Source organism: Leiobunum rupestre, chromosome 6 (assembly GCF_980474605.1).
Source record: "Leiobunum rupestre chromosome 6, qqLeiRupe1.1.hap1, whole genome shotgun sequence".
In the NCBI taxonomy this organism is placed as follows: Eukaryota; Metazoa; Arthropoda; class Arachnida; order Opiliones; family Sclerosomatidae; genus Leiobunum; species Leiobunum rupestre.
The window spans coordinates 40,796,912-40,823,190 of record NC_143389.1 but is presented as its reverse complement, the minus strand read 5'-3'; the positions used below and the strand labels follow the sequence as shown (position 1 = coordinate 40,823,190).

At 38.6% G+C, this 26,279-nt stretch overlaps 4 protein-coding genes across 6 annotated transcripts; 2 read left to right on the top strand and 2 right to left on the bottom strand.

Annotated features, from left to right (window-relative positions):
* Nucleotides 1-233: 233 nt before the first annotated feature.
* Rap1 (RAS oncogene family member Rap1) lies at nt 234-3,218 on the top strand. Of its 2 annotated transcripts, XM_090177576.1 has the most exons (9): nt 234-248; nt 963-1,035; nt 1,800-1,868; nt 1,940-2,008; nt 2,073-2,129; nt 2,194-2,334; nt 2,398-2,541; nt 2,607-2,706; nt 2,771-3,218. In XM_090177576.1, exons 3-8 carry the CDS (start codon nt 1,812-1,814, stop codon nt 2,694-2,696), a joined length of 558 nt encoding a protein of 185 aa, XP_090033702.1. In that variant the 5' UTR covers nt 234-248; nt 963-1,035; nt 1,800-1,811; the 3' UTR covers nt 2,697-2,706; nt 2,771-3,218. The 2 variants fall into 2 exon arrangements, with proteins under 2 accessions (XP_090033702.1, XP_090033701.1); XM_090177575.1 differs by lacking the exon at nt 234-248 and having other exon boundaries at nt 787-1,035.
* An 862-nt stretch (nt 3,219-4,080) lies between these two features.
* Nucleotides 4,081-10,467, top strand: LOC149940946 (putative E3 ubiquitin-protein ligase makorin-1). The gene is made up of 7 exons (XM_090180152.1): nt 4,081-4,274; nt 5,087-5,340; nt 5,407-5,580; nt 5,648-5,988; nt 6,051-6,376; nt 6,742-6,901; nt 7,021-10,467. The coding sequence occupies exons 1-7, from the start codon at nt 4,225-4,227 to the stop codon at nt 7,156-7,158; spliced, it is 1,443 nt and encodes a 480-aa protein (XP_090036278.1). The 5' UTR covers nt 4,081-4,224; the 3' UTR covers nt 7,159-10,467.
* LOC149940945 (uncharacterized) lies at nt 10,335-12,440 on the bottom strand. 2 transcript variants are annotated; one of them, XM_090180154.1, is made up of 2 exons: nt 11,596-12,440; nt 10,335-10,495 (listed from the first exon to the last, which is right to left on the bottom strand). In XM_090180154.1, exon 1 carries the CDS (start codon nt 12,374-12,376, stop codon nt 11,597-11,599), a length of 780 nt encoding a protein of 259 aa, XP_090036280.1. In that variant the 5' UTR covers nt 12,377-12,440; the 3' UTR covers nt 10,335-10,495; nt 11,596. The 2 variants fall into 2 exon arrangements, with proteins under 2 accessions (XP_090036280.1, XP_090036281.1); XM_090180155.1 differs by lacking the exon at nt 11,596-12,440 and adding an exon at nt 10,885-11,419.
* A 260-nt stretch (nt 12,441-12,700) lies between these two features.
* Nucleotides 12,701-25,967, bottom strand: LOC149940944 (mucin-5B-like). The gene is made up of 40 exons (XM_090179396.1): nt 25,912-25,967; nt 25,288-25,334; nt 24,230-24,886; nt 23,479-24,147; nt 23,121-23,411; nt 22,809-23,040; nt 22,334-22,745; nt 22,200-22,270; nt 21,890-22,125; nt 21,654-21,824; nt 21,396-21,575; nt 21,272-21,338; nt 21,022-21,204; nt 20,823-20,948; nt 20,522-20,760; nt 20,291-20,460; nt 19,968-20,230; nt 19,772-19,902; nt 19,238-19,532; nt 19,022-19,166; nt 18,708-18,954; nt 18,103-18,447; nt 17,962-18,051; nt 17,644-17,888; nt 17,475-17,586; nt 17,322-17,414; nt 16,879-17,264; nt 16,616-16,817; nt 16,393-16,526; nt 16,075-16,306; nt 15,519-16,010; nt 15,353-15,460; nt 15,084-15,284; nt 14,909-15,009; nt 14,728-14,850; nt 14,576-14,668; nt 14,397-14,513; nt 14,112-14,330; nt 13,782-14,046; nt 12,701-13,711 (listed from the first exon to the last, which is right to left on the bottom strand). Exons 1-40 carry the CDS (start codon nt 25,965-25,967, stop codon nt 12,852-12,854), a joined length of 9,306 nt encoding a protein of 3,101 aa, XP_090035522.1. The 3' UTR covers nt 12,701-12,851.
* Between the last annotated feature and the right edge of the window lie 312 nt (nt 25,968-26,279).

The window sequence follows — 26,279 nt, the reverse complement described above, 5'->3', positions numbered from 1 at the left end:
TTATTTTAACCTATTGAACTTTAGATCACGCGTGTTATTGGTTGAAATTTACTATTCCAAAATCCTATGGTTGTGATTGGTTAAAGATAAGAGCTACTTTCATAACCCCACCCCGCCTTTACAAAAAAGGATAAAAGCAGAAAACTGATAAACTTTTAGTAGTTCCACGACGGTAAGCCTAAGGGATAGGTCGCGTTGCCTCATTTTGGCAAATATTGAAAATATCTAATCTAATTTGGTTTAAAGAGGTATTTAAATCCAATTAGATTAGCTGTAACTTAATCTTAGATAGCCATGTCGTATACCAGGAAAGGTTATTAACCTTTTTTGGTCTATGGATCCCCTTAATTTAAGCCTACAAGTGTTTACGCTACTTTGATCTTATCTGATTGGGTTGAGAACGTCTGCCTGTTTTCCCCAAAGTGAAGAGAGACGAGGAGTTTTTATTCTGTGGCTTTTAATTTATTAATTGCCCGGAAGATGAGAGTTTCCTTGGCCTTGTCATTTGAATCTCAGAAATGATGCTAATTTAGAACGGATATCTGAAATATTATGAAGAATCCGATTTGTCTGATCTGATTTTGAATGACAAAGGTGTGTGAAAACGAGTCTTGAGCAGTCAGGTTAGGTTAAGGCACTGAGGCCGCGGTTAAGCACATGGCAAAAGTCTGTAAAATAACCGTTGAATAAAATGCGTTGATTCATGTGATACCTTAAAGGTGACGCAATTTTTGTAGCATTATATCTGAGTCATTAATTTTTATAGTATTTATTGGGAATTAGACTGACGTCATTTTTAAACGCCGGATATTGAATAATAAAAAATATCATAACATAGAACTTCCTCTTTTACCTAAGAGGGACTGTAGGGGTGCATAGTTAGGGAGTGCGCGCTGCCTTGAAGTTTGTGACGCTCTCGTCCGCTTTTTAAACCTTTCCTTTAAAAGAAACAAATTTTATAGAAGGCCTAGGCATCAAAATCCGTAAATCCCGTACAGTGTGTAAATAACTTTTAATTTTCGGCAGTTTTATTTCGTAAGTATAAATGAGTTGTGTATTGTATTTTATATAAATTAATATAAGTGCTTAGATTTAATAACTCGTGAGGAATGAGATCTTTCTTTGAATATAATTGTTAAGCCTTTGTAAATGGGCTAGGCCCATTAGTCTTTACCAGGGGTATAGGCTAATTTCTAGGACTCTTGTAGTTATGTCTTTCAAATAGTTATGAATGCTCATAATTTGAAACGCTATTTTTCGCTTTAAATATTCCTTTAATTAAACATTGGACAATAATTTTGGGCTAGAATATCAATTACACTATTTGAACAATTCAAAGATTGCTAATGAAATTGTCAATCCAATGCTCTTTTCTTTTAGCTAATTCTATTAAATAACTAATATCGAACTTTATTGTATGCAATTAGTATCGTTTTAATATTTTTTGTTCAGTATGCACCTGCCCAAAATGAGTGAACTGGGTCTATCTCTATTTAATGTATTGAGGTCATACTGCTCCCCAAAGCTTTTAAAAGAGTGGGTTACCAACAGGATACTCTAGTCCTACATTCACTATAATAAGTTTTGCCGGGAATCGCTCTGCTTTCATGTGGGCTACTTGTATTACGAGGTCTATAAATTGTTAGCTACTTTAACGCATGTATATATCTTGAACAAATCTCTGATACTTGATGTTTTGTATGGGAAGTAGTTTTAATGATAAATAGCACTTACACACTTAAAGTGAAAAGCCAAAATAATTAGTTAATAAATTAATTTACTTTTCTGTTTTTTTTTAGTTTATTAAAAAAATGAGGGAGTATAAAATAGTAGTGTTGGGTAGTGGAGGAGTTGGAAAAAGTGCCTTGGTATGTGTTTAATATTTAAGGAAATTGAACCAAATTCTTAGAGGCTTAATAATGTAATTATTAATTAATAGACAGTTCAATTTGTCCAAGGAATTTTTGTTGAGAAATATGATCCAACAATTGAGGACAGTTACCGAAAGGTATTGTTTCAAATTTTTTTTGTATTTCTCTTCAAATATTAATCTTAAAAAATTCATCATTTAGCAAGTTGAAGTAGACGGACAACAATGTATGTTAGAAATATTAGACACAGCTGGAACTGTAAGTTGCTTTTTGTTAAAGATTTCTTTATAACCTTTACAATTACTGACCCTTATTCTTTTAGGAACAATTCACTGCCATGCGTGATCTTTACATGAAAAACGGTCAAGGTTTTGTTCTTGTATATTCTATTACCGCACAGTCGACATTCAACGATCTTCAAGACCTAAGGGAACAGATTTTAAGAGTGAAAGACACAGATGATGTTAGTGGTTGCAATTTGGTTTTAAATCCAAGAATCTAACAAAAAAAATTTTAATCAATGTAGGTGCCTATGATCTTAGTTGGTAACAAATGTGACTTGGAAGATGAAAGAGTGGTAGGAAAAGACCAAGGATCAAACTTAGCAAGGTCGTTCAACAACTGCGCATTCCTAGAATCCTCAGCAAAAGCCAAAATCAATGTCAACGAGGTATTAAATTTGAAATAACCATTTCCAAGACCTCAGAATAAATTTTTATCTTATTTACGTTTTAGATTTTCTACGATTTAGTACGGCAGATCAACAGAAAAAATCCAGAAAAGAAAACAAAACCACCCAAAAAAGCCAAATGCTCCATTTTGTAAATATTAAGAGGTAAATGGGACTAATTATTATTTGAATTTTCAGATATTAATGAAAAATTTCTATCTTTTTATAGAACGTTTAACATTCACTAGGCCTGAAAAACCTTCCCTTGCCTTCTGAAATATTTTTCTTATTTAACCATTTTTAAAAATTCAAGAAACATGAAAGATGGACTATCTTTTTCTCCCATTTGTTTCGATTTTTCATTTAAAAACTTATTTAAATAATAACGAAATTAAACTACTCAACTTTTAAGACTATTTTGGTTTCTGTAAATTTGTTTCTCGAAATAACCTTTTTTATTTTAAACGAAGCTAAGGGATGAATTTCTGGGTTTTTAGTTATAATTCAATAAAGAAGCTAAAATCGAAAGAATTTAGGGAGGTTGTAATGTTGTATTGAAACTTTTACCACGTACAGAACTGAAGAACGCATATGAGATTCCGTGTAAAAAAGTTAAAACAAAATTCTAGTTAAAATGATAATCACTTTTTGTATAATGAATAAAATGAGAAAATCCAGTTTTAGGTTTTATTTCTTTATTTTGATGGGTTTTAATGGAATTGTTTAGCCGTATAACCTAACTGGTGCTAATGATTTTTGTTGCAAGTATTGGAATTATATTATATACCCCTTTTAGGTTAAAAAAACGCTCATTTATTTTATGCTGATTATAACGAGATAAAGCTTATTCGGAGATTTTGTTTAAGATGGAATTTATAATGGAGAATGCTTTTGATTATACATCTTTTTAAAATATTTTGCTTATTTAATTTTTGTTTGGAGCTTCAAACTTTTTTTATGGTTTTAAATACCCCCCTCTCTTTATACATGTAGTAAAAGAAACACAAACTGAAAACTATTTTCTCCATTTAGAAGTTTAAATATATTTGATCAGATAAAAAAATTAAATGTATAAAGTTTGATGTTTATGTTAATATAGTTTTGGTCCAATCTCGTTTTAAGTTATGTATAATCGTTATAAAATTTGGCTATAATGCCTGTTCTTCTGTAACGAGTAGTACTGACATAAGTACAACTTTATTATTATAATAATTATAACCAGCTGTCCATGAAACGCTATTGTGCTAATAAACGTTAACTTTAAAGACTTTTTTTCTGTTATTTAACAATTTATTTTTATTTAAATGATGATTAATTTAAAATTAAAATGCAAATTGGGAATGTGTTGAAAGTCTTAGCGAACTTTTAAAGATTTGAAATGGTAAGTTTAAGTAATCCCACCTTTTGAATAAATTACCGAACTCCCAAACAAATTAAAAATGGTTTTTAACCAATAAGCCTACAGCAATTTCCATTGTTTATATTTTGAACTCTATTTAGATCCATAGGTAAGCCGGGACTATTGCCGATGGTGGCGTGACAGTCGAAAGAAAAATAGGAAATATTTCTCGACTGTTGATTCCGCAAAAAAACCCAAAGAGCGTAGTGTGGAATCGTTTTGTGGGAGAGTGCTGCTGCTGACTGGTGTTATTCGTGATTTGGGGGCAAAACGGCTGCCCCATTATGGCTGAGGCTGCCAATTCAACTATTTCAATAAAATCCGTGTTATGTCGGTAAGATTTCTTAGAATAACGTTAATTTCTTAAATTATTATAGTATTTTATCTACGAATTTTTTACGCGTGAATTTACCTTGTAACACTTTGGTACCTAAGGGCGAAATGAATTTTTTTTTGCATTAAGCCTTGGTTAGCCTAATTATGCTTGAGTCAGTTGAATGGCTTGTTGACCCCCTTGTTATTATTATGGTAATTGATCAGTGTTTTTGCGACTCCTTTTCATACAGAAATTCAAATTTTTTTGCGATATAGATAATCGTTTATGAACGTCGATTAAATAAAACATTTTTTTCTGTCTTTTTTGAAAACCTGTATTTGAAGATACAAATGCAGCATTGTTAAATTTAAAAATTGAGTGCCCTGAAATGTTGCTAAGGGCCCAATGAACTGTCAAGGATTGGTTATTTTTCTTTCAAAATTTCCTTTCTACAATAAATTTTATACTGAGGCATAAATGTTTTTGAGGTGTGAATATGAGAAATTGCAACATATATTAAAGGTTTTTCTAATTTAAAAACAGATTTAAAATAGTTATTTGTAGGGGATACCAAAGTTGGCAGTATTAAAAATTCATTTAAATAAGATTTTATTCTTTTTGTTTATCATGTAGTCAAATATGAAACTACTAGTGCTAATTTATATAATTTGTAAACTGCTTATCATTCTTCATTTAAGTATCAGCTAATAGCACCAGTCAACATTGCAACTTCATGCTAATGCTGCTTAGCGCCGTTGCATGTTGATTCAGTATAACAAAAACCTTATGGTTAACCTCTGATCAACTTTTAAAATTTCATTTTGATTTAGGTATTTTGCTAACGGAGCTTGTCGTGAAGGTGCAAGTTGTAAATTCTCCCATGATCGGTCAAATTCAGTTCTAGACAATGTCTGTCGTTACTATCTCAAGGGTGCTTGCTCTTTTGGTTCATCATGCAGATACGATCATATAAGACCTGAAAGACTAGCTGCTGCTAGGGTCGAAAAAAGTCGTTCAAACTGTGTTAGTAGAACGGAGATCTCATCTATCGGTAATCAGGCCCAAGAAACACGGTCGAATACTGGTACCGATTTTGTTTTTTAATCTGGCCATTTCAATATGGCATAGGAATTATATATTTTTCCTTTAGGTCGCCTTACAGTCTTAAGGAAACAGGGCCATACTGTTGATAATGGTCTAGGGGATGATGTGTCTTCTGGAAGCTCTTCTAGGTCAAATAAAGTTCATAGTGGCTCAACATCAAAGAAGGGAAGCTCAAACTCTTCCAACACGTGGTTAAACGCACCGGAATTTGTACCCAGAGGTACCTATACTCGTGTTCAGTTTTCTAGGACTTTATCGGTAATGACAAACTTTGAACAAATTTGCAGCAACCCAAAAAACATACGCCCAAACAGTTAAACCAGAAGATTTGCTGGTAGAGGAAGCGGCGAACGATGATGAAATCTTTGAGTCTCTGATGGAACCTTCTTTGTCTTCTCCCTCATCTTCAAACTCATCCTCCTCCTCCTCTAGCAACGTAGCTTCCACAGTCCATTCTGAGGAAGGCGTACCAATGGGCCCCACCTCTAATTTACTTTGTCCTTACGCAATGATGGGTGAATGTAGTTATCAAGATAAATGTATTTACTTACACGGAGAACTTTGCGATTTTTGTGGACACGCATGTTTGCATCCCTTAGACGAGGAGCAAAGGCAACAACACAGGGAGGTTAGTATCGTAATGAGGATTAAACTGAAACATTAATTTAAATTTTTGAACTGTTTTTTAAGGAATGTGTAAGGGAGCATGAGAGAGATATGGAGTTATCATTTGCGGTACAGCGAAGCCTAGACAAAACATGTGGTATCTGCATGGACATAGTTGTTGAAAAAGAGCCACCAAGTGAGAGACGGTTTGGAATCTTGGAGAAATGTACGCACATATTCTGCCTTACCTGCATACGCAAGTGGCGCAACACAAAACAGTTTGATAATAAAACCATCAGAGCTTGTCCCGAATGTCGAATACCCTCGGATTTTGTAACTCCTTCAAAATATTGGGTGGAGTCTTCTGATGAGAAGGAAAAACTTATCGAAGATTATAAGAAAGCGTTAAGGTTAGTGATAATTCTAGGGATTTTTGTTGAGCTAAGGCTTAGCAGTTTGAATGAAGGCAAAGATTTGTGTGCCACCTCTTAGCAATGCGATTTTCTAGTGATTAAATTATAGATTGGTACTGTGTTGCTTTGGATTAAACGTATTCATCCTTTGTTATTGCTGAAAGAAAGCGACAGATTGACTTAGGATAATAAAACTACGCTGAAAAAGATTATCCCCAAAATAACTTTTTCACGTACTTAAATGTTCTATTTCTTTAAGTCAACAGTGGCGTTTGTACTTTTGTCTATATTTTAACTAAGCTTTGGCTGATGAAAAAATGTATTGGAAGGTTTTAATAAGTTTTTGATGTGGTTGTTTGCAGCTTAAAGCCCTGTAAGTACTTCAAACAAGGCAGGGGTGAGTGCCCTTTCGCTGGTGCCTGTTTTTACCTACATGCCTACCCTGATGGAACAAAAGCGGAAATGCCATTGCCGCAGAGAAGAAGGAGGAAAAACCAGGATGGAGAGTGGGAAACTGTGGAGGTAAGATTTCATTTTGATATTATTTATTATTTTATTATTATTAAGAGTTACGTTTTTTTTGTATTGTGTGGAATTTTGGGAACCAACTATTTAACCTGTGTTTGGGGTTTTTTTTACAGCGTATATTTTTGTGGGATTTTTTCGAAGTAAGAGACAACCATGTCCTTTTCCATTTGGACTTGGAAGATATGTTTGATATGTTCTCTGATATTGATGATGACACAGATCTAAGTGACGTAGATCTTATTATGGATTAAGAATCAAGCAAATGATTCTAAAAAAAAATTGAAAAATATTATGAACAGTCTATAAAAAAACAAAATTACTTTTTGAAAAAAAGAGGGAATAACAGTAAATGGAAAAATTTAACCCGCTTAGTTAAAGAAGAAAATGTGAAAAAAAGCGTTTAAATTATCTAAATCATCCTATAATTATTGACAGAAGTTAAATGAAACTTATAAAGATGTGGTTAATACAGTGGTTCAATTAAAATTTCCGAGGAGAAGAAATATTTTATCCCCCAAACACGTGAAATAAAATTAAGCGTAGCCTTTTTATTCTTAAGAATAAGTATAAGAAAAATCTATACCATCCCTTCCGCCCAATATATAGAAAAATACACACGTTTTAAATGTGCTCTAAAATAGTTTTGAGATAAAAACCTAAAGAAAGAAAATAATATTGAATGTGTTTTCACCCAATTAACTACGTATAACAAATAAGATAAACATTATAGCCATTTCTCGTTGTAGTAGTAACTGGGAGTAGAACTAAAATGTTTTGAAAAAAGCGATGTCTAGTAAAATCAATCGCTCAATATGGCCGTAGTACCTAGTGTCAAACTTACAAAGAATCTGCTGTTAAGCAAACATTCTTTAAATGTGAGGGCGATTTTTTTTTTAATTAGTGGTATATAATTTTGATAAGTTCATTTTAAAGGTTACATGTAAGAGTAATGTGTGGTCTTTAGTTTATTCGTGTCTATGTTCATCAGTATAGGAAAACTTCGCTGTTTTGAGAAATGGGAGTGCTTTTTGAAGTTTTGTTTTTTTAAATCTCGCTTTTTTGACGAACTATATAATCGCCGTGTTGTAGTTTTGACAGGAATAGGTAATACTAGTAGGTTGGTACTAAATGTTAATCTTGGCATTTGGAATGAGAGAAAATGATATGTACCTTTGAGCCTTTGCATTATAATAATCGTAAATATTAAATGGTGATTTTTTCCCCTTTAATCACTGGTATAAATAAACAGCAAAGCATTTCTGATGAAATAATAAGGAAATTCAAAATAGCCTTGGGCCTATTCACGTTTAAATATATAGATAAACAATCACGGGCTTGATAACCCCTGAGAAAAGAAAATGAGGACTTTTGATTATAAAAGAAAATAATTGAACCTTTTTACCCTGCATTTTTGCTGTGTAAAGTTAAAAATCAAAAAATAAGATAACCACATCTCTAAGTTTAAGACCCGTAAAATGTAATACGCATAATACAGTATACATGGATGCAAAACGTATATATCAACCTTTTTACTGCCAGTTTTAGCAGGGTTTAGAAAAATGACCATACAAAATTGGCATTTCCTGCGCTTAGAACATTTAAACTTACAAAAAAAAGAGGTTAGTGATTTGTGCATTCCCGTCTGTTAAATTCGTTATTTGCGGCTAAATTTGTTTCCCAATCAAACATGGACAAAAGCCTCAAGAGACCTTATTATTCTTAAATTGTCCAAAAGTATTCGCTATTCGTTATGGGTTTACCCTAATTTATCCGAGCATACTTGCAAAAGTGAACCTAAAAATTGACATTGTCTTTTTAACAATTTCCCCCAAAATTGATCAAACTAGTCTTTTAAAAGAACAATTTGGGAATGTTGGAATTATAAAAACAATTAAAAAAGACACCCAATTATACTTCGTATTTAAGAACTCTTTGGAACTTTCAAATGGTCAGTCCCTTATAAAAGAAGCTACGCAGTGCAGACAGAAAATATTTCGCAGACCAGATAACTATATCATTGTACATTAAATATTTAGGGGGAAAATAACCTTAGTTGAACTAAAATATCGCAGCATTCCAGTTGTTTTCCACCCCATAGCCAAAAAAAAGTGTTTTTAACAAATTAAAAAAAGCCTTATTGCCTAGGGGAAGTAACTAAATAGTTTATTTTATTATAATTAAATTTTCTCTTCCCACCAAAAAACAAAAGTATTGTCACTTATAACAATTTATAATTTCAAATTTTCTGCTTTTTATTCTTCTGTGTTCTATGTCTGAAAAGCATTTTTGGAAACTTTAAATTTGATTATAATCCCTTATTAAGTGTTGCGTAAGTTGACAAAGGAGGTCGCCCAGATCCCTTATTGCTACAATATGAAGTTTATCTTCACAGTAGCTCTATAATTCTAAATTTACGGACATCCAGCAAATATATTTTCGCTAGGATTTTACCGTTTGCTTTTGTATTAAAAAAAGTTGTACAGCCCTTTATACCTCATGCCAGTGAAAAATAGTTAATTCATGGTTAATAGTTTCTAAACTTTGTTGAATTACGTTAAAACTACCCGTACCTACCATTTTTTGGATTATTTTTTGTCATAAATTCAGGGAAAAAATAATTTTTAGCATACGTTCTAACTTAAAGAACATCACATTCTAATTTCAAACAGTGCTCAAATTTTTTCGCCCTTCCTTTCTCACAAACTTCTTTTAATGTGGCCTTTCGAGCGGTTTTTTCTGGCCAAAAATATCAGAGTATAATTTTAATTATAATTTATCCGCTTATACAATATGTAAATTACAAAATTGGAGATAAAATTGGCCTTATAAAAAATTAAGTCCAGGTTAATAAGTGTAAAAAGCTATAACAAATAAGTTTTTTAAATATTTAATGCCCATCTTTTGATTTTACTTTTACAAAACTAAAAAACTGACTTCCTCGTTATTATATTCTATTTGAACACAATGACTTCCCAAACGCTCGCCTACTTATTAGTGCTCTTATGAAAATTGTTCCCCATCAAATATTCAATATTTCTTGGAAAAAATGTTTTGTATAGTACAAAATTTAAGCGCAAAGTATTTTACTTCAAACGGTTTTTACAAAGCCATAACGCAGTACTACATTCTTTTATACTCTATTGTTTTGAAATCAAAAAAAATCCTGCCAGGGATTCTGTTTTTAATTAGGTATTTTTGTGTTAGCCCAAAAAGCTGGCTGTATTTGAAAAATGTGTGATTTAGGATATATATAATTTTATTTTAGTTCTTTACAATCGATTAATTATCGTTTAAATTTCTTTCACTGAGTACTGTAAAATTAAATTAAATAAGCCTTCTGTACGCATATAAAATCCCCACTCTCCAGGTAATTGTTGTGCCCAATTAACTCGTCATGCTAAAAGCAATAAAAAAAGACAAAAACCCATTTCTGGTTCTCATAACATTATCTTTATTATTTTATCATTGTATTACATTGAAAATCATTTCAATTGCTCCGTATCATTGTACGCAAAAAACTTTATACCTACTAAATAATTTCCGTATCCTTAGGGTCATAGTCGTCTGGTGGCTCTGTTATTGGTATCACTGTAAGAAATTGTAAAATATTTAGATAAATAATAACATTTTTTTTTGTCAGTTTCAAACGACTGGCGTAAGGGGATAGCTAAATAAAAAGTGACGGTAGTGAATATGTTTCTGTAAAGCTTAGAAGAACTTTGGGGGAAAAGACGCGGCCTATCTTTCTCTAATCTTTCACCCAATTAATATTAGACCTTAATTATTTTGGTCTTATTTATACTTTTTTGTGTTAATGTTCCCATTGCTGTTATACACGAGCCATGGTCAAAAAGAGATATTGGCATCATTTATAAGTCAGAGGCAGCGCTACAACAATATATCTATAACTAAACGTTATAACAGTCAAGATCTCAAGATCTTTTGGTTTTCCCTTGAGAGTATGGAATATCTCCTACATTTTCCATTTGTTGGTTTATCTCGACCACCTGGTGATCGTGGTAGTTGTGGTTTATCTCGGCCACCTGGCGGTCGTGGTACTTTAGGTTGATCACCGCCTTCGCCGTAATAATTGTAGTTGGAAACATCTTGGTAATCGTTATTTCCAAAACCGTTAAAACCTCTGCCATCGTAGCACGTGTTCTCAACTAAATCGTGCTCTGGTACAGCTACGTCGCACCAATCAAATATAGTTCGTTTAATTAGGTGTTTCTGTCTCTCCGGGGGCAAGAGTTGTTCCACGCCTTGTCCGTGGAAAGCACCGTGATAGAATGGATTGACCACGAATATGCCTTTTTCGTTTTTGCACCACTGGTTCCCGCAATCCTTAAATTGGATCGAGTTCCCTTGGAACTTCGCGCTTTCCATCGCCCCTTTACTCACTATAAACGCGGGCGCTAACAGAAACAGGGTGCTAATTAACATCATGATCACCTAACTAGAGCTCCGTCTCGAAGGTGCTTATAGGGATCGCGCCAGGTAGACCGTAGTGAAAATACTCCTACGGAATCACGGAAAATTGTTATTTTATCCCTTTGAGTAGACTGACGTTAAAGAATCTAAATCATGACCTTTAGTTCTATTCAATATGTATTTCGCGTTTTACATTCGAGAAATACGTGTTAATTATCATAATTGCGGGGTGAAGTATTTATTTCGCGAACACTAACCTTAATCATTAATGATGTATTCGGGTTCGGAAACTGAAATTGACTGGGTTACTGTGTATTCGGGTTCAGTAACTTGAACTTCTGACGTTTTACTCTTTACAATCTCGGGTTCGTGATGATTTCCAATCGCATTCCTATCTGGTGTGGTGAAAACGCTAGTTGAAGGGGTGGGATAGAAAGACGTGAAAACGGAAGTCACGGTTGTGGTTCCAAGTCTTTCCTCACTCGAAAGAACTTCCGCCGCTGACGACAGGCTACGTTGAGTTAACTCTGCGTCCGTTTTTTGCATTGAGACTATCTCTTCACTGATGTAAGGTTGAATTGTAGTTTCGAACATTCGTAAAGTAGTGGGACTCGCAGTTGTGTTAGGATCCTTCGAATTTATGAAGGTCGCTTCTGTTATTAGCGATGTTGTTTTAGTTATTGATCTCGTTTCTTGGAAGTTTTTCGATTGTTGCGTTGTTTCCGTCTCCTTCAAAAATATGACTGAGGCATTTTCTGGCATTGTTACGGCTGCATTTGGCAAAATGGTGGTCTTTTGAACTTCATTCTGGCTATCTCCAGGAGGGGATTTCGGTTGGTCTGGCTTCAGTACCTGTTGGGAATTAAAAGATTCTTGAACTCCTTTCTGATCTGAAACTAATTTCGTCTGCAGAGTAGCTTCCGTGCTTCCGATTCCCAAGATATAATTGGAATCTGGGTCTAAGCCGTCGTCTTCGTCAAACAGAGGTACCGAAAGGCTTGATGTAACCCCTATTAAAAAGATCAGGAACAATCGCATGGTGCTATTTTAGTGGAATTTTCCTGCCTGCGCTGTCGAAATGAAAGTCTGGAAACGAAATAAACGCTGATCAAGGGATCGGTTTTGTTCTAGGTGCTCATTTAGTTTATTTTTGCAGGAATTTTTATTGACGTTCTTACTGTATTAAATGTCACGATTTTACTCTTATTTTTCGGGATAAAACGTCATCTATTTTATAGTCGAGAACTTGGGTTTCATAGTTTCGTGCTAATATGTTTAGATAGCGTTAAAATAGAATGGTTTTGTTTTATATTAGTACCTAGCGCTGAGTGCAAATTATGTCATAGAAAAAATATTAAAACGTGAATATATAACAAAGTTTTATTTTCGCATTAAAATATTAAAAAACGCTCTTTATAATGACTAGAGTTCCTCTTTAGTTAAAAACATCTGCATTGTCAGCCCTCATAATTCTGCTCACTGGAATGAAGGGGCCTGGCTGTACGTATTGATTTTATCCTCCCTGTTGTTGTTGTTGGGTGTGTGACATTTGAACAGCTTTGTGATAATCGTCCTGAAGTCTCATCAAGTCAGCCTCTTGTTGTTGGTGTTCTCTCAGTTGTCTCGCCCATTCGGATTCTCCGGTAGCTCTAGACGAAGAAGAGCCGAACGAATTTCCGGAAGTTTCAGTGTAGGTTGACCGATGGTGCGATTGGCCGTTGACCGAAGGAGACTGTCCGAATTCCGAAGAGTGCTGGCCGAATTTGGAAGGTTTTTGACCGAACTCCGAAGGATGCTGGCCGAATTCGGAAGGTTTTTGACCTAATTCCATAGGGTGCTGGCCAAATTCGGAAGGTTTTGGACCGAATTCCGAAGGGTGCTGGCCGAATTCGGAAGGATGTTGGCCAAACTCCGACGGATATTGCCCAATTGTTTCTTGTCCTAAACGTTCTTGATTTTCGGCGAATGCGAAATTACTTTGCGTTCGATGTCCAGTTTGTTGTCGAGAACTAGATTCCGGGAAGATGACCTCGTCGGTTTCTTGTCCAATTGGGTAAGCACCCGTGTTGATTTGCTGCGTTTCTTCCGGTCTCTGACCACCAAAGTCTTCGAAACCAGCCTGTTGTTCCGGAAAGTAAAAGTCACTCGAGGAACTTTGTTGTTCGAAGCGACCCCCTTTCGTCGATTTGGGTTTCGATTTGGTGGTTTGCTTGCTGGAACGACTTTCACCGGCGCAAGGACTGCAGCTGCAAGAGGTTGGTTGCTGGAATTTCCGTTTGATAGTTCGTCCCTTGGCGCATTCCAATTCCACTTCTATGACTTCGAACGTTGTTGGCGAACAACAGTGACAGTTGCTCTGAAAGACGCCCTCGTCTAAATGGACAAGGTTGAGTTAGGAATGAGTTTTCGAAATTTATGGCTTAATTAAAGAGTGAAGCTTCACCCATTGAGTATTTGGAGTGAGAGTCGCAGGTTCCCGAGCATTCTTTCAGACCTTCCACCTTCTTGTAGTTCTGGCAAACACCTAGCCTGGAATCTCTGATTCTCAAGAAACCGATAGCTTCAGTTTCGTTGACGATTGCCGGTACGCATTTATTTACTGTAATTGGAAACATTATATTTGGTGAATTCGGTGTGAAAATGGTAAAAAACTCACTCGTTACGTTGCATTTTTGACAGCATCCAGTTTCGTCCCATACAATATGCTCCTGAAAAGGTTACGAAAACTTTTTTTGTAGTTCTTCGTTTAAGCTGAGATAACGGGGCAACATACCAACGGACATTCTACGGGAACCGCTGGACATTTAGGTGAGGTATATATAGTTCGGACAGATCCCCCGTCAAGTACGCACTCAGCGCTATAACATTTGTGAACCGTTGAGTTCCAAGTACTCCCCACTGGATAGATGTTGGAATCCTCTTCGCAGACGATACTACGACACCATCCGCAACACAGACCAAGCGATGCTGGCGGCGTGACGTATTCCGTCGACTATTATACAAAAAAGGCTCTAATTAGCATCGCCGCGTTACTTTATAGCCTAAAACTGGCGTTTACCTCGGGGCACTCGGTACAAACGATAGCTCTTTCTACTTTTTGTACGTCTCCAAAATTAGATATTTCGCAACGATAAGAAAGGCAGTTGTTGTCTGGGCTTTTCCATTCGCTTCCGACCTTTAATACCAATCAGATGTGTTAGTGCGAAACAGGGTACGACGCGTTATCTCGTTTCTTACCTCGTGAATACCTCCCTCGGCATCCTTACAAAAAAGTCGAGCAATGATGGGACAGCAATGATCCGGAATTGGAATCGTACTCAATACGTAATCCTAAAACGCAAAACGAATTAACATCGTGTTTGTTACGAAACTGAACGCTGAAAAGTCACCTTTCGATCTGGCATATCATCGATACTTGGGCATTGCTCCAAAGTACATTCCGGGCTATAATTGCCATCGCTACCTTCGCAAGAACAATTACGGCACAAACCGTCCTTCCATCTATCGCCAGGCTAAGTGGCAATACAAGTAAATATCGTAATATAACACGCTTTCAATTAGAATACTAACTCTGTATAGGCTCGGCACTTGATCAGATACTTCAACCGGATACTCCGCTCCGTCAACCAGTCGAAACTGAAGAGTGTAAACGCATACGTCTTCCGGGGGTTCTAGTTTTACACACTGTAGCTTTAATCCTCGGGGTCTTATATTTATAATATAAATAATTATAATAGTAACTTACTGCACTTGTAAGAATCGCAACATTCTCCGGGAAGGGTTTTTAATTCGAGACCTGGAGCGCACGATGGTGGTACTGGACATGACTCGGGATGACAGACAATTTGGGCTTGGCTGCAACAAGACACGCTTATCAAATCAACTTGTTGGCCGGGTTCCAAATCGGATGGCCATCTGATTAAAGGACACAAACCAGGGTCGCATTCTGAAAGATACACCGCCGAAGTCACTTAATGTTACCCCCACCTGTATTTCTTATGAAATTCGAATTACCGCATATATATTTAGCACAGATGTCCTTTTCAGATTTCAGTTTCGCTATTTCGCCGGGTGCGCACGTAGGTACAATGGGCGAAGGACAAGTAGGCTTTGGTTTCGGCTCTGAAAGTAAATCGTTAGTTACTTCTAGCGAAAATACATTATTCGGTAGTGTCTTTACCGCATTTGTAAACAATACAGCAAGGAGATTCCGCGGTGTTGTTCGGATATACCCGCAGGTTCTCCTCGGCTCGGCAAATGGGGGGTGATGGGCATGTTGTTTTTAGGCAGACGACTTTCAAGTTGTAATCGCAATGACATTCGGTACATTTGCCTTCTTTCCAACTGTCTCCAGGCTTATGACCCTCGTCGTCACAAGTATCACAAACGGTATTGGTCATGCATTTTCCTCTGTGGAAAACCATTCCGTCCGGACAGAAACACCCGTCCATCTTCATTTCGTGACATTTGACGCTATCTTTCAGCATAGGCGATGTTTTTCCACCTTTAATAGCTCCTTGAACACTCGATCCTTTTACGCCTCCTTTAGTGCCACCATCGACTATCTTGTCGTACCTGGTTCCCACTTCATTCGTGGTTGTTGCGTTGGAACAGGTTTGAGGACAAGCATCGTGACATTGCGTAAACGTACTACCCTCTGGACACGGGACCTCTATTTATAAAAAAAGAAATGGTTATTAGTAAAATATTTCAAAGTATTTTAAATTGAATCGCACCGCATCCCAATGTTTCCATCCAATTTGCAACTGGTGCGTTCATTTCGCAGCATTCCCTGGTGAATTCGAAGAGGGCTTTGCATGCCGCGTCTCTCGGGAGGGCTCCTTTCACCACGTCGTAAAGGCACGAGCGACGGTAAGGTTCGGGGTCAACCAATGCGGTGCATTCTTGTAAAATGGTATGTTGAAATTCCTTGCACTCGTACGGGTTATCGACGAAGTTCACCGGGATCTTAAAAATAATTTTACGTAAGTATATTCGCGTTTTTTCGTGTTTTTTTTTGTTCTTTTAATTTATGTCAACGTATTTTGACTGACTTGTTGTTCGTTATCGGCGACGCAAGCGTCGTAACTCCCTTCTGACATCCAACTACAAAGGATGTCTTTCCTATCGGGAATTCCATCGTTATCGGAATCCATTTCATCGTCTTTATCGGCGAAGTTGCAATTTCCTGTTTCGGTAATTACATTTTTAATTAATTTTCGAACATAAGCTTATAAATTGAGAAGTTAAGAATTAGTGGTTAATCAGCATACGAACCGCATAAGCCTTTGGTTCGGTTGAAGAAGAGGGCAACGGGTACTTTGATTGAAAAGGCAGCGTGCGATGAGAAATAGAATATTTGGGCGTTCAGTTCCGGAATTACAACCATGTAATTGTGACCCGGGTATCCCAAAACGGTCATTCCAGCTACGTCGACGGGTAACCTTTCCAAATTAACTCCGTAATCATCCACCATAACCTGGAATTCCAAATATTATTATCGTTCAATTTCGCATCGTAATTTAGAGCTAAAAGCCTACATTTTGGTTTCTTCTGATGTCCACTTTGTGTCCATTGTATTCTACACCCATTCCTACGATACAGGCCACTCTTCCTTGACAGTAGTCGGTATGCCCGCTAATCACCAAACTACTTTCCAAGTGATTGGCCATAACGAAGGTGCCCTTTCCTTGGAAATTGAACATGGCACCGTCGAAGGTTATGACTTGGGGATCTCCGAATCCGTGACAAACGCGATCGGGGCATTCGTCTTGTTCGATGCATTTGTTACCATCTCGGACCTTACCAGTAGGACAGAAACAACCGGAAACGCACCCTTCGCTGCAGTCTCGTCTCTTATTAGCGCAAGTTTTTTCGCATCTCGGATGACAGTCGTACCATAACAGTTCAGGGGGGCACTCGGGAACTATATACGAAACAGTTTGTAGATAATTTCTAACATTTTTTCAAAGCTATAACGTACCGCATTTGAATGCAGGACATACGTTGTCTTCATCTTCCACAATTTTGTAGCCCTCGTCGCACAGCGGGGTAGATGGTGGTGGGCATGTAGTTACTGTTGGGATGGTAAAAGTTACAATTATAAAATACTAATTAGCAAAAATAAATAATTTACCGATCATTTGAGCGTGGGCAGTTGTCCAGCCACACCGCTCAACATCTACGCATTTCAATTTGTTTTCCACGCAGTGGCATTTCTTGCAGTCTTTTTGAATTATGGTTCCAGGCTATTTGTCAACGGAAAGTAAGTATTTCGTTAATCAATTTTGTAAAATTGAACTTACGGCGAGGATACTTCCGTCTGGTAAGACGCATGTACATTCTGCCTCCTTGACGCAAGTACGCTCATCTAATTGTACGTATCCTGGTCTGTTACATTCTACGTACTCGCATCCTGGTACGCACTTATCGGGACTTTGTTCCATGTTGCAAATACCGGTCATAATCAGTTGGTTTTGGTACGAGAGACACGTTTGGTCGCAACGGAATAGACAGGGACTCCAACGCAATCCGGGTGGGCAAGGAGATTCTAAAACGTCAAAAGTGAAGTTAGATTTTTTGCCAGTAATCGTTGCATTCGTCTTTAACAGTAAATTGGTTACCGGTGGTTGGGATTAAAGTAGTGGTTGTTGTCGTCGTAGGCTGGGCGCAGAAACAATACACTCGAACTTCATAATCGTGACACTTTTTTCCTACAAGTTTTTATTGTTTATTTGGAGATAACATTTTCATAAACGAGATACCTTTAGCTTGTTTTCCGTGAAGGCAAATCAATCCGTTTGAGATATCGCATGTTAGACCTCTTTGCCCGGCATCATACCAGGGTTCTTTAGTGTCAATTCGTCGACATTCGATATTCCTGACGTGGTTGGGAGGGCAGGCTTGAGTCGAGATTAAAGCGTTAAGAACGGTTTCGTGGTCTCCATTCTGGTCCTTCTTGGAGTTTGTGGTGCTGACCCACTCGGTCCATCCATGGTTTTCCGGGAGACACACGTATGGCACCAGCGGAAGTTCCATCCGTCCCTCCTCTTTTGGGATTGTAATTGTGGTCGTGGTGCTTGTAGTGGTTTCAACCGGTTTTTCATTTTCTAAAATGATCGGCGAAATTTTAAAAGACGGTTTTTAAAGGGCAACGAGAGTGGCGTGGGGAAAACTTAGTAGCAGAACCTGCTCAAAAAGCACCGTTACACTGAAGTTGGTAACTTTGTTGTTGTATGGCAGTGCCACAGGTGGACTTCCTTGAACTATAGTTTGTCCCTTCCACCAGTGTCACAGTGCAGATTGAAAAGATTATTCCACGTGGTATTCCCCACCCACGCCCTTTAGGTGCGTGTTTAGCGGGGCTTACCACAGGCGCAGAAAACTCTAATTTCGTGATCTTGACAAAGTTTGGCGCCTTTTCCTTTTCCGTTCCTACAGACGAAGCCTTCGGTTAACGAGCAAATCACATCGTCAGAGAAACCACCTTCTCCAATTTTAATAGATTTAGTTGGGCGGCATTCGATAGAAGTCATGTTCTGGATAGTGCACGGTACGTCGTAATCCTTATACAATTTACTGAACTTGTTGTTAATTTCCTCAAAATCACCTTCGCTCTATAGTAAATTAAATCAGTGATGTTAGTTATTCTTAAATCGAGGCACCATAAACAAGTGATATTACGTATTCATCGTCGGGATGGTAAGAGTTCATCCACTCGGTCCATCCGAATAATTCGCACTTTTTCTCCTCGATTGCTTCCACTAATTTGTGTCGTTCAGTCTTACATTCTTGTTCGGTACATTCTACTCTACCTTTATTACAGTAGCTGCGTTATCAAGAATTCATTTGGGCTATCAGTTTCGCTATTTAGATCTCTTAGCTTTTAAAATATCTTACCAAGACTGACAAGGATTGTTCAGCGTTCCCTCCGACACCCATTCCCCGTCCTTGTAAACCTTGCCTTCAATGATGCAATCCCAATTAGGAGGTTCGCATTCTACTTCCGGTACGCATTCGTGATTAGAGGTTGAGTTGAAAATTTGGCCAGGTGGGCACGGTTTGATGTCGCAGCCTTCTACGCAAGGACGACCCTTGCAGGAGTATTTTCCCTCTGTCCGAATACTTAAGCAGTTGTCCTTCGGGCACAAGGGAATGCATGGGTTGTAATGGTCACATTCCTCGCACTGGATAGCTGAAAGATTTTCTTCAATTTACAAAAAATACCGCAATTTACGCCGTTTAAAGGGACTTTCAAGGGAGGTGTCAGGGGTCGGAAGTCGATTCAAAAAACGTCACTCAAAACATCATCAGAGTGTAACTTTGTAAATGCAACGAACGGCGACCGAATGACGTATTTTAACTGGAATTCACCCCCTCCCCCTCAGGCTCTCCCTTGAAAGTCCCTTTAAGGTTGATTGTAAGATATCTCACGGCATAAATCCTGGGACCTCCAAGTGATTGGCAGTCCTTTAGATGCGCAAGCGTCCCCGTAAACGGCAATTGCTGTACAGAGGCAGTCGCAGTTTCCTCCGCTCTCACAAGTACACGTGTCCATAACGCATCTATTTGAACAAATTAACTTGTGTAAAAAAGGCCGAGTTTTAAATATTTTATAATATCCGCTTGCCTTTCGTAGTAGCGTTGTACTGCAACTTGAGAATGGCAGGGTGAGAAAACGTCAGATTTCAGAACGCTGCATTGATGGACAGCCCACTGTCTGTGAGAGTTGTCGTTGGCACAAATATCAATGAGTTCATTGGAGATTGGACAGTAATCGTGCAACTTCCAGCTGTCAGTGAAAACGCTGACTTGGGTTTCTGGCAGGCCACCGCCGGGCAACTTGAAATCGTTAGTAGAATCGCCATCGAAATTTCCACACAGACCTTCGAGCTATGGAATTTGATTTGTCTTTAAACTTAGGTCAAATAAAGTTTTAAATCTTCCGTTTACTTTTCCTTTGTGAAGCGGATTAACCCGGACGTATAGTCGATACTTTTTATCCCAAATGATCTCGATTCCAATTTCGCTGTTCAAGAAAACAAATAGTCCTACTTCTTTAATGTTAAACCAGTCGCTCGTTGGGAAAGGACTTCCTTTCGGCAAGATCAGGGTATGGGGACCTATGTTTAAAAAAAACTCGTTATTGGTGTCCATTTATTCGTGATTGAAGCTGTACCTGACCTAGGTTAAAGGTAATTTCTTTGCTACATATGATATCGGAGCTCCCACATGGAATGTTTTGGACGATAATGGAGAATGGTTCGCCCAGGAAAGTTTTCCCTCGTGTGAGAACGTACTGACAATCGCCTTCCACGTCGTACATTTTACCATCGAACGTTTCGAAGTGAGAACTGCCGTAAGCGGAACACTGTCCCGAACACTCTTCGGTTTCGCAAACCCAGTTGCTTCCTTTGCAGAGACTGTCAATAAACGAACGTGAGTGCTGATCGTAACTATAGTAAACGATCGTCCAAATTATTACCAATTGTTACAGTCCATCCTAACTGTACTTCCATCGGGATAACTTTTACCACCGTGATGGCACGGACATTGTCCCGGTCTAACGCAAATGCCTCGGTCGGAATCCAGCACGTAACCTTTTTTACAGCTAGATCATTTGTCAACCAATGGTATAGATGTATTAGAGGTCAGTCTAGGAGCTAATTGTCAGTTGGACCTACCCACATCCCGGTCTGCAAGTTTTGGTGTGACATTTTGGTTTGTGGTTCATGTTCTCACATGTTAGAGGACAGTCAGTGAGACAATCCACGCTCTCCTGATTTTCGGAACACGTTTGAATTTGATCGGGTGTCTCAACAACTCTCGAATCAAATTTGCACTCGAAACGACCATCCTGGCATTCGCTATGAATAGTTACGGTATATAATCTATACATTCTCTATTATTGTGCTAAAAATATTTCAAACCTACCATACTTTCCCGGACCTCTGTTGCCGAAAGCCAGCCGGATACTCCTTCCCGTTATAAACACAAGGGCCTAAAAAAATGCTATGTATTTACGAAAATATTTCGAATTTATTCGAATCATAAATACACTGAGATTTGGGGACGCAGTTTCCAGTAGGCTCCATGCTAGAACCTGGGGGACACGCGCATCCATCTACGCACTCTTCCTGTAAATCGGTACAGTTTCTCCGCAATGATAACGCTGCGCAAGAATAGTCACAAGATTTAACGCATATCTGATATTGGTTTCCTCCACTGCAATGTATTCCTTTAAAAGAGGTTTACTTTAATATCTCAATCTTTTGTTGATTTCATTAGTTAGGGATAACTTTTCCTAAGTCCTTACCGCATTCGGGAACTTCCGGTCTCCAGTTTACCAAAATTCCTTTGTTAACGCAAGCCAAGGCGTACTGCTCCAGTTGGGGGCAGAGGCAATCCTCGAATCGATTATCGCAAGCGCAGATTTCGTAGACGCAGGCCCTGTAGTACGGTTCGGGATCCACCATTTCGTGGCAAGCTGATTTCAAAACAATATTTGTATCATTTCCGCTGGTAAATAGGGGTTTTATCGACGACCCTCACCAGTAAAAGCGTTGCTTCTGATAGCGGAGCAAAGTCTTTCGGCCGGAAGTCTCTGGTCGGTGTTTTCGTCGCAAGGATCGTCCCTAATCACCGTTGAACTTTCGCAATTTTCTTCCGTCCTCCACTTTCTCGCGAAGGAAGCAACCGTTAATTCGGTGTCTCCTTCTGGCGTGTAAAAATCATCCGCTTGGTTATGAGTGAATGTCCCGCATAAACCATCAGTTTTCCCGTAAAAACTGGGTCCGTAAATTAAGTTATATTTAAAATACTTGGTCAACACACGATGGTCAAAAAAATTTAAGGAATATACCTGGGTGGTACTTGAATATGGCCACCAGTCGCGCCGTTCCAAACTACTTTCATTCCGTTGGGAAATTCGACCTTCAGTAAACATAAACATTAGCCAATTTTAAATGAAACGTCTGAGCCTCGAAGATTACTGACTTGCAAGTATAAAGATGATAACTGCGTGATTAGTATGTTTCCGATTTGAATAGGAAGATAGTTGACTTCTTCTCCGTCAATAGTGATATCCAGAAACTTTTTCAACTTAATGTAGGAACTTTTTTCGGCTTCGTTAACGATAATGACCAAATTGCGACTGCAAACCGCCGTAGAAGCGGCAGATTTCTTCCCGTTGTTGGTTTTACCATTCTTGATGGAGGCGGAACCTCCTCGACATGGAACATTTTCGATCTCAACGACGTATTTCTCGGAGTAATACAGAGCGTAGGAGCATGTTTCGGGAATCTGGTATATCCGTCCGTCGAATGTGGTTAGATGGTGATGACCGCTTATGACGCATCGGGCCGAACAAACTTTGCTGGTACATTCCCACTGACCACCTCGGCATTCACTTTATTCGTACGAAAAACGTATTACTATTTATACCATGAGACATTCATTCAATTGCGCTTACCAGGTGTTGCAATCCTGCCTAATCTTCTGCCCATTCGTGTAAGTTTCGCCCTTGAGTTCGCAGGGACATTCACCTAAGGGTATGCAATGACCTTGGTGGGAAACAGTATTAGGTGGACACTCGCACCCGTCGATACATTCTTGGCTGTCACAACTGGGTTCCGGATTCTGACAGGTTCGAACGCAAGGAGAAACGCATTCGCTGTACACGGTTTCGTTTTGGCAGTTGAGCGCTGTTTTTAATTTCGTATTTCTTTCAATCAGGCATTTTGGAAGTAAATACTGTAAGCTGTATATTGTTTGAAATACTTACGACATAGAGCGTCGGTTCTCCAACCGCGCGGCAGCTTTCCTCCTACTCTGAGGCATTCCCTGAAATATTCAGAGAGAGAAGAGCATTCGCAATTGTCTTGGTTTTTCTGTTGGCAACAGTCTTGTTGACAAGCTTCGTAGTAAACGTAGGCGTCCAATACGTCGTGGCAAGTTGCGAATTCGGCAGCGAAGATTGGGAAACACTTTTCGGAAGACGACTCGGTAGTCTTTTTACCTTTGGTCGTCCCTAAAGTGCACGCCGGGGTTTCTCTCGCAACGTCGGTGCAAGTATCTGAAAACATTATTACTGAAGGTTAACGAAAGGGAAAAGTTATATTATTATCATTTGTTAACTTGACCATCGGGTCCTATTTCCGTCCAGCTATTTCCAAAAGCTCTGGGCTCCAAGACCACGGATCCGTCCGGTGCGATAAAATCTTCCGAAGGAGAGCTGGATCCCTTCTGACCGCAAAGCCCACAAGTCTTTCCGGCGTATTTATCTGGTAATTGAATCGTTACGGCGGTACCTTCATTGTCTAAACGCACCCTCAGTCCCCGAGCCGTCTTCATGACTACGTATCTTTGTGACGGTGTAATTTTTATGTTTTCATTGACGAATGGAATTTTTAACTCTTTATCTCCTTCGAAAACGCTAAAACGTGGTTCGAAATGGGTATGTTTTGCCTGGCCCTGGCCTTCTTGTTCCACTTCTTGGTTATTTTTACCCGTGGACGGGTCTGGGAATCGGACGACGTATCGGTTTTCGTTTAACTGCAGATGAACAGCAACATACGGGCGGCTACACGTATGACGTCTCGGCACTTGAAATTCGTTACATTTGGGATCGTGTTCGAGTGTGACGGCGAATTTTTCTTCCTGTCTCAATGGCTGCGATTTCTTAGAGGATGGCGTGCAATCCTGGGCGAGGACGTAAGTGCAAAGGCCGCTGTAGCTGAAGTGTCTTCCGCTGAATGTGCGGTAGTGACGGGGTCCCCAAGCGGAGCATATTCCGCTAGATCTGCTACCCCCTTTATTGGAAATTTCAAAATGATAAAAATGATCTATTTATGGTTAATGTTTCGGTTTTTAGACCGAAAACAAGATTTTTACTTATGTCGTTGCTGCTTATTCTTGGAGCCGGAATGTCTTGCCTACTTTTCATTTTCTGAGATTTTTCTGTGGGTTCGTCGTTGGGAAGGAATTCCACGTCTGGTCTTGGATAAATATCTTCACTCTGTTGAGGAATTTGTTGGATATCTTCGGTCTGTTGAGGAATTTGCTGGATATCCTCGCTTTGTTGAGGGATTTGCTGAATATCCTCGCTTTGTTGAGGAATTTGCTGGATATCTTCGGTCTGTTGAGGAATTTGCTGGATATCCTCGCTTTGTTGAGGAATTTGCTGGATGTCTTCAGTCTGTTGAGGAATTTGCTGGATATCCTCGCTTTGTTGAGGAATTTGCTGGATATCTTCGGTCTGTTGAGGAATTTGCTGGATATCCTCGCTTTGTTGAGGAATTTGTTGGATATCCTCGCTTTGTTGAGGAATTTGCTGGATATCCTCGCTTTGTTGAGGAATTTGCTGGATATCTTCGGTCTGTTGAGGAATTTGTTGGATATCTTCGCTTTGTTGTGGTATTTGCTGGATATTTTCGTTTTGTTCCGGTACTTGTCCAAATTGAGTGCCATCCTGCATTTTATCGGCTATAACGTTGGACTTAGGCTTGGAATTCATGATTTCCCATTCTTTCGGTGGATCAGTTGGTGGTTCTAAGTACATAAAACATAAATTAAAAATCGATGTTTGTAATAAGTTTCCGAACTACATCATCGTTTTCCGGTGGTACTATTTAGAAATTGTATGTGAAACCATTTCCCTTTCTTCATAAAGGCGACTTCCGGGCTAGAAGGCGTTTATCCCAATCGAACACACACGAATGAAAGGATGCAATAATCTTATCTTTCAGCAGCCAGTAGAGAGGAGAGAACTGGGAGGATGTTACTGACCGAAATAATTTGTTTTACTTTGAATTACAAATAAATAAAATGGAATACATTTTGTGCGACGTCCGGTCGGGGAAAATTTTTATTTCCGATTTTTCAGTAGAGAAGAAATTTTGATAACATTATAATTATATTTCTTATAAAATTGTTCACATCAGTTGACTTACGGGTTTGTGGTGGTTGACGGAGTAGAGGAGGTAGATTGCTCTTCTTTCTGAAAATATAATCGAACATTTTGACTTTTCTGCACAAAATACGTCTATACAAATTTACTACAGAAATCAGAGCGTAACTGGAGCAATACACCCAAAGAGGTGCATTTGGAGTCCGCGTTATTCATAGAGGTCCAAAAACTCGGCGGTTCACCACGAAGGGTGAACAGTCACTGGCGTAAGTATAGAGGAAGGAACATTTTCAATTAAGACACAATTTTTCTAAGCCACTGCTAGAAATATGTTACGACTACAAATAAATAAAATTTACTGGTTATCTTTAGGTAAAAATTTAGTTAACAATCGGCTATGACCACTTAATCACACCCCTACTTATCCACTTACAAAGTAAGCACTAAACAGCGGATAAAGTGCTGCGTAACCGAAATTCCAGGATGCCTTACTACCCCAGCGTTTTTTAAAAATCAAGCAGTGTATCATCTTCCGTACCTCGCGTTATTTTCCCTGACCTATTTCCGGAGACTGGCGCGGCAAACTAGTGAAATTCAAACGCCGGTGTGGCCCTTGTACCATTGTTCAGAATTCGATATCTAAAAGCGAAAATTACTGAAAACTCACGAATTAGTTTTGGTTGTTTTCTTCCCTTTGGCGGCTCCATCGACCACGAGGGCCATCGTGAGAAAAACTAGAACTACGAGGAAAGACCATATTATCTGGCGCTTGTTTCGCGTTGCCATTTGGACCTTAAAACTATAAGGCGTATTTCAGCCTTCGCTGGTGAACTGAAGTCAGTGTCCCGCTCAGGAGGGGATTGTTCGGGTGTGGGCGGCGGCGTGAGTTTATATAGCAACGGGGTGGTTCCATTTTGCCCACTCTGGGAAGATGTTTCCGATTCGATAAGATACAATACAGCCACTTCCATTGAGGAAAGACGTTCGCCAGTTTAGAGAGAAACGGGTCTTATCGACGGAAACATTAAATAAGAG